General features: G+C 35.0%; 1 protein-coding gene across 9 annotated transcripts in view; it reads right to left on the reverse strand.

The window, feature by feature from the left end:
- Positions 1 to 12,118, reverse strand: part of Kdm6a (lysine demethylase 6A) — a 153,068-nt gene that overhangs the window by 99,196 nt on the left and 41,754 nt on the right. For all 9 annotated transcript variants that reach the window (XM_052735771.1, XM_052735677.1, XM_052735085.1 and 6 more), the window contains exon 3: positions 5,625 to 5,733. In XM_052735771.1, the coding sequence (XP_052591731.1) occupies positions 5,625 to 5,733 (109 nt within the window). The remainder of the gene's footprint in view (positions 1 to 5,624; positions 5,734 to 12,118) is intronic.

A 12,118-nucleotide genomic window follows, 5' to 3' on the forward strand; every position in this document is an offset into this window, starting at 1 on the left:
CCCAGCACACAGAAGATAGCAGAAGAACCAAATGGAAAAGAAGTTAGAACCTTCTTGACTTGAAACTGTGGCCAGAACACAACCCATCTATTAACTTTCTAATTATGTGAATGCCTTTACTATAGAAGGTAGTCTTTGACATTTGTATCCAAAAATCATTATATTCAACAGACATCTGGGACTACGACAATTCTGTAAAGTTAGGATAAAAAACACCAAGACTGCTATTTTATGATTCCATTTCATTGTGAGTAACCTGGAGTGTATGTTTTCAATAGCCTAATTAATAACACCCACCTCCTGACTACATAAAATTCACTTTCAGAATTAGGAACCCTTAGAGAAATCTTAATACCATCCATATTAAATGAAATTGCATTATGAGAAGCACATTTTTATTACTAGTTGGTAGAAAATTGGCATCTATACAACAATGTGGTGAATTAATAAATATGAAAATTAAATTCAAAGTCAGAGTTAATACTCTAAATTGCAAGTAGAGTTATAAATGAGGCATTTCTTCCATCTGTGTTTCTATTCAATTATATACTTTCTCAGTAATTATACTTTACCTCCATTAGGTCTGGCATCTTATTTTAAGATTCTAATAAGCTTTGTGTTTCTTAATCCACAGAAGAAGTCAGTAAGATCCTATAAAGGCTATACAAGTACCTATCACCTGGGTCTTTCTAGTAAAATCTCTTCAAGCGGTCATTATTTCTAATCTCTAGCTATTTAAAAACAAAAGTTCTTAGTTCACCGTAGGTATTTTTAAGAATGGAGAATGACACAAATCCTTCATTTCAATATCCTTGTTTCAAATCTGTTTCCGAATGACTATAGTAAATGCATCAAAAACTGATTTTTTGCTACACAAACTTACTATCAATTATTAGAAAATAGGCCTTTTTTTGGTCTTACACTATAAATATCTCACAATCAAGTACTGTCATTTAACTTAAGAAAGCAAGTTCAGGCAAATTTCTACAAAATACCAAATCTTGACATACAACCCGTTGTAGCAATTTCTAACTATCTAAGAACTAAACATTCCAAATCTACTTTGTCACAATATGACAGACAAGGGGTAAGAGGGTGGAGGGGGTAAGGAGGGTAAAAGAGGTCAATTACTTAAGGGGAAGGAGGAAAAAGAAAAATATTATACTCCAACTAAATTGTACTTTTCTGAAATTTCTTCCAAAGTCTCTTAACTCATAATTTCAATCTTTTTAATAATTGGTCAAGACTGTTATAGCTTCATTTCCCCCTCAATGCAGTACTAGTTCTACCTCCAGCTTCCATATGTGTTGATCCTAAAGTAAATTCCTTACTAAATAAAGGCTACACTCCCTTCCATGGGAATCTACCATACAGCAATAGGCCAAGTGTATTTGGCCTCAACTTTGCTGGAATCTCCTATCCATTGCTCTTTATAGAATAAATTCCTAGAAGCAAAATGACAAAATCAAAAGACAGAATTACTTTTTAAACTCTCTGTAAATATTGCCAATTAAAAAGATTAAGAAAATATTTTTACAAAGCTATTTTTCCTTCTATATGAAATTTATCTGAAATTATAAGTGTGTGTGTGTGAGTGTGTGTGTGTGTGTGTGTGTGTGTGAGAGAGAGAGAGAGAGAGAGAGAGAGAGAGAGAGAGAGAGAGAGAGCGCCATTTATTAACCAAAAAAAATTTTTTAGGAGTTCATTTAAGACAGGAAGGTGACATCAGAATGATAAATACACCAAAATCACAGCCCACAATGTTCATACAATAGGTTCTACAGTTTACTATGACAAAAGAAGTAAGGTTTTTTGTTGTGTCTTTCTTTTTTTTGGGGGGGGGGGAGGCGGTGGTTAAGAAGGGGTTTCTTAATGTAGCCCTGGCTGTCCTGGAACTAGCTCTGTAGACCAGGCTAGCCTCGAACTCCTGGAGATCCGAGGGCTTCTGACTCCCAAGTGCTGAGATTAAACGAGTGTACCACCACCACCCAGCTTTGTTTGTTGTTTCTTAAAGGAACTAAACTCAGGAATATCCTGAGTTCAGGGAATTTTTAAAAAGTAGTAACAAATCCAGGTATATAAATGAGAATCATTCTCTGATTAACAAGGAAGTCCCCTACACAGGTGTACTTGGAGCACCGTACTCACAGATTTACATGATCACTGTATTGTTCATATTAATTTATTTTAAAAAAGTATGTTTTATAATATGTTCCCTAAAATTAAATGTCTATTTGGCTGAGGTCAGCACTTTTCTTCTCTTGTGCCAGTCACAAAGTAAGTAATAAACCTGAGGAAAGAAATGCCTTTATAATTGGTGGTAGTGGTTTGAGTGTGGGTGAATACACTGCAGAGGGAAGTATTCTACCTAACACTGACTTAGTTTTAGAAATGCAGAAAAACGATGATAAGAATGGACAGAAAAAATTAACTAGTTTGTGTTTTTTAATATTTGTTTTATATGCTATATATTTATATGTGTGTGCCTGAGTGTATGTATATGTATCACATACATGCAGGAGCTCCAAAAAGGAAGAACGAGGTGTTAGATGCCTTAAAACAGACTGTTGTTAGCTGCCATGTATGTGTTGTGAACAGAACTTAAGGCCAGTTCTCTTAACCACTGAGCCAGGTCTCCAGTCCTAACTTGTATTAAAATATATATATGTATGTATGTGTGTGTGTGTGTGTGTGTGTGTGTATATATATATACACACAATATAAATGTATTTAAATATTTATATATTTCTCTTTAAATATATATATTTCTCTCATTAAATATATATATATATTTCTCTCTTTAAACTCTCAACCTCTAAGGAGAGGTTCTCTAAGGAGAACTCAAAAAAATGCATAATAATTAGGAACTATAGAAGCTACTAGTTTAAAATATACTGATATACCCATTCTCCTCCTCCTCTTATCAAAAATTAAGCTACTGTCTACTAGCAATAGCCAACTAATCTAACCTATACAATGGTAGGTGGGTATTTATAGTACATTTTTTTTCAGTGACGTAAATCCTTAGATATCCTCCTCTTCTCCCACCTTACTGATTACTCCCACCAGCTAGTTTGTCAGCAGTGGAGGTACTACATGCCCATATTCCACTTTCCAAAACAGAAAGATGATTTCTAAATGCCCATCAATTCTCTGTTGTAGTCACAGACCAACCTTTTGCTTGTTTGTTTACTCATTTGTATTGTAAGACAAGATCTCAGAAGGAGGGAAGAGAGGGGGATCTGTGTTGTTATGTAAAATGAATAGAAAATTTCTTAATAATAAAAAAAGACAAGATCTCAACTCTGGAAGTCACTACACTGTCCTCAAAGTCACAGCAATCCTCCTGCCTCAGCCTTCCAAGTGGTGGGGCTATAAGCATGAACAACCACATGTGCATGCATGTATATGTTTGTGTGTGCGCATGCAGTTAGTTGTGTGCACATGAGCACAAGTGCTCACAGAGGCCAAAGGTGTTAGACCTTTCCTGGAACTGGAGCTAGAGTTACAGGTTGTTGTAAGTCATCTAATGTGGGTGCTGGGACTCAAACTTTCATCCCCTGAAAAGCAATACATGCTCTTAAATGCTGAGTTATCTACCCCTCCAGCTCCTAAGTGAATGTTTTATAAATTTAAAAATAGCTAAATTCACTGAACAATGAAGGTTAAGGGCTGGCAAAATTGCTCAGCAGGTAAAGAAACGTACTTGCTGCCAGACTTAATGGCCCAAGTTCAACTCCAGAGCCCAAATGGTAGGAGGAAAAAACTAACTATAAGTTTTTTTAAGTTTTTTAAGTTTTTTTAAGTTTTTAAGTTTTTATAAGTTTATAAGTTACCCTTTTACCTGCACACCCATGTCATAGCTTGTACATAATAGATGTGCAAACACACAAATAAATTAACTAATTAATTAAATAGGATATTTAAAATAAGAAATAAAAGTTAAAAGATACATGGGTTTAGTGATAACTAAGGTCACTAAATGACATAGAGCACTATATGTGGGCAATTCAAGTCTAGGCCCCTCTTCATGTGTTGTCAAACTAATGTGCTCTCTCAGTACATAAAGGTGTAGTATTAAAAAAATATTTCATAGAATTCTATATACTTCCAATATAAAAGTTCTCTTTAAATAAGCTATCAGTTTCAACTGATGTTAAAACATTAAATGTCAGGCCAGCAAGATAACTCAGTTAGTAAAAGTACTTATCTGCCAAGCCTGACAACCTGAGCCCCTTGATACCCTCAAGGTGGAAGAAGAGAACTGACTCCAAATGCTGTTCTCTAACATCCACAGCACATGCACGGCTCACACACAAATAAATTAAATGCAAAAACAGCTTGAAGTGTTATTTATTATGTTGAACTAAAGCTCAGTACTAGTCAGTATCACTTAACAATCCTAAAATCCCTGATCTATCGTCTACTATTTCTTTCTGCCTTTTACATACTAGAAGACAAAAACTTGGGGATGCTTATATATCTGCAACTATAAATAATGGAGCTAAACTGCGAAATAAGTCTAATTTTGAATTTCACAGACTATGAATGTTTCAGACTAAAATTATACTTCCATTAGGAAAATGTGAGCATGACCTGACACAAAACTGACATGATACAATAGTAATGTGAAATACCAACAATCCTTTACTCTAGTCCTAAAACTTTCCAGTAAGTACTCTGCTCACTTTTGCTGAAAACAAATATACCCGCTGCATAAAGATGTTTAGTGTTACCCAAAGTTTACATGTTATCACTTGTAAGAACAGTTTTCCTTTGCTGTGCAATTTTCCTTTTGTACTAAAGAAAGGCAGGCAGCTTTTTAACTTCCTGCATGAATAATGGTCTAATTTGGCAGCTGAGTTCTCTGAAAAAAAGCACATCTCAGAAGACTGACTACTTACTTACTACATTCAGATATATAACTTAGTTATTTCTTGATGAAAACATTGAAGTAAACAAACTAGTTTATTTAAGGTTCAAGTTCATGTGTTCCTCTCTCTGTATTACTTGCCTTTATAGTAACATGACTATAGCTTAAAATTTTATTCAAACATTTTGTAGTTAAGATAGACAAGATTTATAGAAAAGACCAGGAAGAACACTAACTTTGTATTACCTTTCCTATATGTCCTAGAGGAGCTTTTCCTCTCAGTTCACCCCTCGCTGGGGCCTTGCAATTGCTAAGCATGCACTAACACTAAGCTAAATATCAAGCACTAAGATAATAGCATTTAAAGGAGGGATTTTCATGGAGCAAAACAAAACCATAATGCAATGTAAGTTTTGTACATTGAGGGTTTTGTTTTGTTTTGTTTTGTTTTTTGAGACAGGGTTTCTCTGTGTAGCTTTGCGCCTTTTCCTGGAACTCATTTGGTAGCCCAGGCTGGTTGAAGGCGCGCGCCACCACCGCCCAGCAGTTTTTTGTTTTTTTTTTAACTGAGCTTATTTTATTGATGAAGCCATATGACATTTTCCCACTTTCACCTACTCTGTTTTTCTTACTGTTAACTATAGCTCATGAGCTTATAGCTTCTTACAAATAAAAATGGCAGTGCCTTTCATAATTATAATTACTTTACGCGCATATATGAATCAAAGAAATCCATAAGAAAACAAATTACCTTTTGGATAATCTTCCAATAAGAGGTTGAAGTGACCTAATTGACAAAAGAAATCAGACTCCACTTTTCCTTCAGCTTTTAAGATCAGAGATTCGTAGCAGCGAACAGCCTAAAAATAAAAGAACACAAATGTTTAAGAGATAGATAAAAATCCTAAAAATACATTTCCTCCCTAAGATAAAGTATATATCCTCCACTAAATCATCACCTAGGAAATCAATGTATTTTTCTTATATATCAATACAATCAGGGCATCATTCTTTAAAAGGAATAGTTTCCTTAAGTATTTATCAGAAGTTCTACTGATAAGGGTATAAATGTCTCTCCCATCTACAAAACTGCAAAAATATTTGACAAATCAAATAAAGGAGCACTTTGACAATTCTGCTCATAAATTACAAATCTAAACTATTACTGTATCTCTGTTGATACAAATAAACCTATTCTCAAATCAAACATTATCCATCTTTCCTACAAGCATGGTGAACTTATCTGAACTGGTAAGAATTTATACCATCTCTGTAGTAAAAATAGCTACCATTTATACTTAGCAGTTCACTTTTTGCCAAAATCTATACCAGATTTAAACTACCTTCCAATTATCTGTTCCTTGTTATTTACAAACACCAGCCAAACACACTAATTCTAACTCTAACTCACATGCCCAAAATATTTATATATCCTTACTCTCACATTTCCTTTCTCAGAAAACAAAATCTTTAAGGCTGTTAACTCCCTTGAACTCTGAAGAATACAAATGACAGAACAGAGTTTGATGACATATTTCAGTTGTCATATGCTACAGATCCTGGGGAACTTATCCTCTCTTACCCTCAGTTTTAAGAGACCTGACAAAATAATTAAGATGTCAAAATTGGCCCCCAGAGATGGCTCAGTAAGTACTTGCAGCATAAGCCTGACAGCCTAAGTTCAGAACTCCAGAACCCATGTAAAAAAAGTCAGACTGTCCTCTGACCTCCAAGCTTGCACAGAAGTACCCTCACACACAAGCACGGACACAAAGACAGACAAGAGGAAGGGAGGGAGGGGAAAGAAAAGAGCTATGGAGAGAAAGGACTTTCTCCAAGAGTTCACACAGTACTTGGCACAGAACTGGATACACTTGTTTCTTCCCTTCTCAGGCAACAACAAAGCTCTTACACCTATGGTCTTTTTGATAATGTCAAAATTTCCTTATATAAATACTCCATAATGTTGCTGTTGTAAGGCACCCTAGAGTTATCAAAGCCAAAATAAAAAAATGTGATTTCTCAAATCTCTGGGTATCCTCTTAGGTTTGGCGTGTACAAAGGAAGAAACTCAAAAGAGTTTCTATAATCATTAAAAACACCATTTCACTATTCTCATGAAAATTTCTAGAATGTCTACTTAGAAGGCCTTCCTTTTTCCTTATGATACAAAGCCTTGAGGTGTAGCGAAACGAACAGTTTCAAAATGTATATACTAAAATTTACTATCCCAACAAAATTTATTGTCAACAAGTTTGGAGAACCTATCACAAACAATGTAAATCCAGGCTGATCTTACTGTACTTAAAGCTTAAGAACTACAAAAGAGTTGTCCTCAGTACCTATTATACTCTTTGCCAATAAATGTGTATGTAACAAATCACAAACACTGAGAACTACTAACCAATCCACTTCTCTATAATTAAAAGTCTGGATTCTATAGTGAAGTCTCAGGAATTAGTATAATTTAAAAGCACAAAATTTCAAGAACCTCTTTATACAACTCTTATCGGACAGATGGTTTGATTATAAAAATACAATTATTACATGTTAAGAAAAATCAGTTATTGAGTACAGTATGGGAAGTCATAATTTTACAATAAATAAAATGTTAAAGCTAGTAACAGTATCCGTAAATAAAGCTGTCATTGAAATCATTTTGTATTTTTAGTTTTTTTAATTACATTTTTATCCCCTCCCCCATGTGTTTGTTCACCCATGCTATGATGTGTATGCAGAGGTCACAGGCAACTTGCAGAATCAGGTTCTCTCCTCCCACCATGTGGGTCCCAGTGATTGAACTCAGGCCATCAGGCTTTGTAGCAGCCACCTTTACTCACTGAACCATTTCTTGGGCCTCTGCTTTCTGAAACACTTGGTAAGATATATAGACACTTTTCCTCCCTGACAATTTCTTGTTATTACTATTAACTTTATAAGCAAATCTGTTTCTGTGATGAAAAGTATTAAGAATATAAACACAAAGAAACCACCTTTAATGATTTAAGCAAAAAAAAAAATCCACTTATTGCCTTTAATGCCACACAACTACTATGATCATATATTGCCTACATTCTACTTCTCATAAAACAGAGGATCACATCTTAAAAATATTATATACAACTCTGATCATCCACAAAAGATTAACACCAGACAAAATCCAAAATAAGTGAATTTTCAATTTAACTGCCCATATACTTAAACTAGATTGGAATTTTCTCAATAATTTCCCCTACATATTCACTGTGAACCTAGTAAACCAATGCTGGTGAAACATGATGGTGACAAAGAAAATCAAATGAGACAAATGTGGGGAAAAGACATCCAGTTTGTTACCATTTCATACAGAAAATTCATGTATTTATTTGATTGTGGTAATTCTGATACTAGATACAAACAAATGGAAACATAATTTTTAAGCAATATTTAAAAGAAAACTACATAACGGTAATTTTTAATACTCGTATAATAATATAGAAAAAACAGTATTGTTTATAACAATATTTTAAAATCAAAGGGTTGGCAAAATGGTTAACAGGGGCAAAGTGCTTACTTTACTTTACAACCTGCCTTTGATATTCAGAAACATCCAGCCCTCCCACAACCCTGTAGAAGGAGAGAATCAACTGGAAGTTGTCCTCTGATCACCCATGTACACACATATGCACACCCATTTCTTCTTCACCCCTTCAATATGCTGGATAATGATGACGGCGGACACAAATTATTTTTAAAAAATACAAAGGTTAGTGAGAATATGAAGATATATAATTAGTTGTTTGAATTTAGAATAAAGATCATTTAAATGTCTCCTCACCAAAAATAATTCCTGTTAAAAGGATAATTTTTAAGCTAGGTATAGTGATAATGTGTTTATCTCAGCTACTTGAAAAGATGAGGAGGATCTCAAGTCTAGGGATTCAGGATCAGTCTAGGAAACATAGTGATGTCCCCATTTTAAAAGAAGGGGTATGTGTTTATATTCTTCATCATATTTTTTATATTTTATTTGAGAGTTTCAAATACAGTACTATACTGTATTTACATCATTTCCCTCTCCCTCCCCTCCCCTACTACTCCTTAAATTCACTGCTTATTATTATTGATACACAACACACACACACACACACACACACACACACACACACACACACACACACACAGAGGCAAATTTATTAAAACAACCTGTTGAGTTCATTTAGTATTGCTCATACGCATGTGTGTTTAGGGCTAACCACTTGGGATTGGATCACCTATCAAGGGCTTGTCCTTGGAGTAGACCAATTCTCCTTTTCTCAGCAGTTACTAATTAATTGCCTGTAGCTCTTCATCTAGGGTTAGGATCTTGTGAGATTTTCCCTATTCATGTCATGGCATGTCAACTGCTGTCATTTTTCAGGTTTTTTAGGCTACTATTCCATGGGTACAGCTTCTCTGTCATATACAGAAGACACTATCTTGTAGCAGATGCCCTCCCTGGTCTTCTAGCCCTTACAAGTTTTCTGCTTCCTCTATTCCCTGGGTGTAAGAATTGTGATGTAGATATATTAACTGGAGTTGAATACCTATTCTCTGCTTTGACCAGTTGTGGGTTTCCATCATGATCTCTGCTGCAAAAAGAAGTTTCTTTGATGAAGGGTAAGCACTAAACTCAACTGTCAACATAATAAGTACTTAGAAATGATACTAGCTTAGGGAAGTGACAGTATAGTAGGTTCTCCTCTAGGGTCTTTAGCCTCACCAGCCACAGAAAGGTAGGTGGGCAATATTTACAGTACAGGGCATGATTTTCTTCCTAATGAGTGGGCTTTCCAAATATCTTACCATTCTGGCCACTATTATGGTCTGAAGGCTTTACAGCTGTGTAGTACTGATTACTTTTCTCCTTTGATAGATTGCATAGCACCTTCCAGTACTATAAGAGCTAGTACTCAGGGAGAAGGCTTCCAATTCCATTGCAGTTCAATTCCTCCAAGTCCTTTGTCTAAAGTATGTGATGTCTTCAGCAATGGGGTCTTACCTTCAAGTTCTGGAAGGCAATTAATAGCTAAGGCAATAACCTACATCGTTTGGGAGTTTCTTGGACTACCCTGACCAACAAACAACACAAAGGGGGATTTCCCATGCCTAGCACTGGTGTTTTTGATTGATAGACTATGGCTTTGAGGGAACAGAAAATCGTCACCCCTGGTGCTGTAACTTTATTTAAATCCCCCACCACACACACACACACACACACACACACACACACACACACACACACACCTTCACTGCATTTTGAACTCTGCAGGTACACAAGTAAAATCTTTCCTATACAGAGTATGCTTGTACATGACTTCAGGACTAGAATGTAAAACAAATGTTAATAATAAAACTCTAGAAATTATATGTTCATATCTCTAGCTGGCCCATATAAAAGCTCTAAATTGTTCCACTTCGCTATATTTTCTAAATTTTTCACAAGTATATTATTTCCTTGCATAACTCATTTAAAATTACTATGCTCTCCCTTGTAATTCATCCTATATTTTTCATATGATCAAAAGTCTGAATAAAAGTAATATACATAAATGTAACTAATAGCTGTATTTTTATCTATTTATAGAGCAAATACAAACTTTTTTAAACTGAAAGTATTCAATCTATATACTAAATATTTGAATGGCAATTTTTAAGCTTATAAATAAAAAGACCTATTCAATTAATAGACTATCTTATATTTATAATGACCAACACTTTCCACAAAAAATTTTTATAATAACAAACAGCATTTAACAATAATTTATAATTATAAAAAATATATAAATTTATAATTTTATCTACTACAAAGAAAAAACACATTGGGAAGAAAAATAAATAATCATTAAATACTGGAGGCATAGAAAAATGAATTAAGATTGCTTCCTTTCCTCTGCTTTTCAGTGAACTGAAATGTTCCCTTATTATGGTGCCATTTTCTACAGCAGTCAATGTAATTTGCTTTGGTACCTGGCTTTACTTTCACTATTTGAAAAATCAGTTGTTACAAAAGAGTAACATTAGCAACACCCTCCATTTCTTCTAGAGGTGTCTGGCTTTTTGTAGTGCTGGAGGTCAACCCAGGGTCTACTGCATGACAGTCAAGTGTTCTACAAGTAGGCTATAGCCAACGCCACCTATTTCTAAAACTCACACGAAGACAAACATGTACCCTTCTTTTTTTAATGTGTATTTAATTTAATTGTCTGCATACCACATGTTTGTTTTGCCTGCATGTACACCTGTGCAATGTGTGCCTGGTGTCCACAGAAGCTAGAAGAGGGTGTCAGACACCCCCCCCCTTGAACTGGAGTTAGTTGTGAGCTGTCGTGTGGGTGCTGGGAACTGACCCTAGGCCCTCCACAGGAACAAATGCTCTTGACTTCTGAGCCAACCCCTCTATTTTTAATAGGAAATACTGGGCTGAGAGTTATAGCTTAGTGGCTGGTAGAGCACTTGTCTAAATATATATGAGGCCCTAGGTTCCATTCCTATCACAGCAGAAAATACATAAACATTAAGTATGAATCTTTTATGCTCAGTATCGAACATGTTAGACAGTTAATACTTCAGATTTGGGAATATTTTAGAAGCACTACATACAGGTAACATTTAAGCAAGTTTATTCAATTTAAAAGATTAAGTGGCTGGGTAATGTAAGTACAAGTAACAATATAAATGTAAATTAAAGGGATGGAAAAAAGGTTCTTAAATTAAGAGTCCCTTGCAGGACTCAAGTTCAGTACCCAGCACCCACATTAGGTACCTCACAACCACCTATCATTTCAGCTCCAGGGGAATTCAATGCCCTCTTCTGGCCTGTGGTGATATCTACACTCATATGCACATACACACATAATGAAAAGTAACAATCTTAAATGTAGATTAAAGTACCCCAATGGTTTTAAATGAACAGAATCTCTTAAATTGCATCAAGACAAGCATGTGGTCTTGCTCATAATTTCTAGAAGTCAGTCACAAACATCCAAGATGGATTAGTAGACATTAGGGCATATTGTCAGATGATAAATCAGATGAAGTATGCCAGCTAAAAAAGCACTCATGGCCCAAATTAATAAAATAAATTTTACAGATCAACAGCAATTATCAGCTCCTCAAGGTCTAGTAATAACAGCATTATCTAAGTTACCTGAGTGCTATTTTTTTTTTTATTTCTTGGAGAAATGGGGGTGTATGCAGTTCAGGCTGGCCTCAAACTAAGACTAT

This window comes from Peromyscus californicus, unplaced genomic scaffold (assembly GCF_007827085.1).
Source record: "Peromyscus californicus insignis strain IS unplaced genomic scaffold, ASM782708v3 Scaffold_10__1_contigs__length_136768540, whole genome shotgun sequence".
NCBI lineage: Eukaryota > Metazoa > Chordata > Mammalia > Rodentia > Cricetidae > Peromyscus > Peromyscus californicus.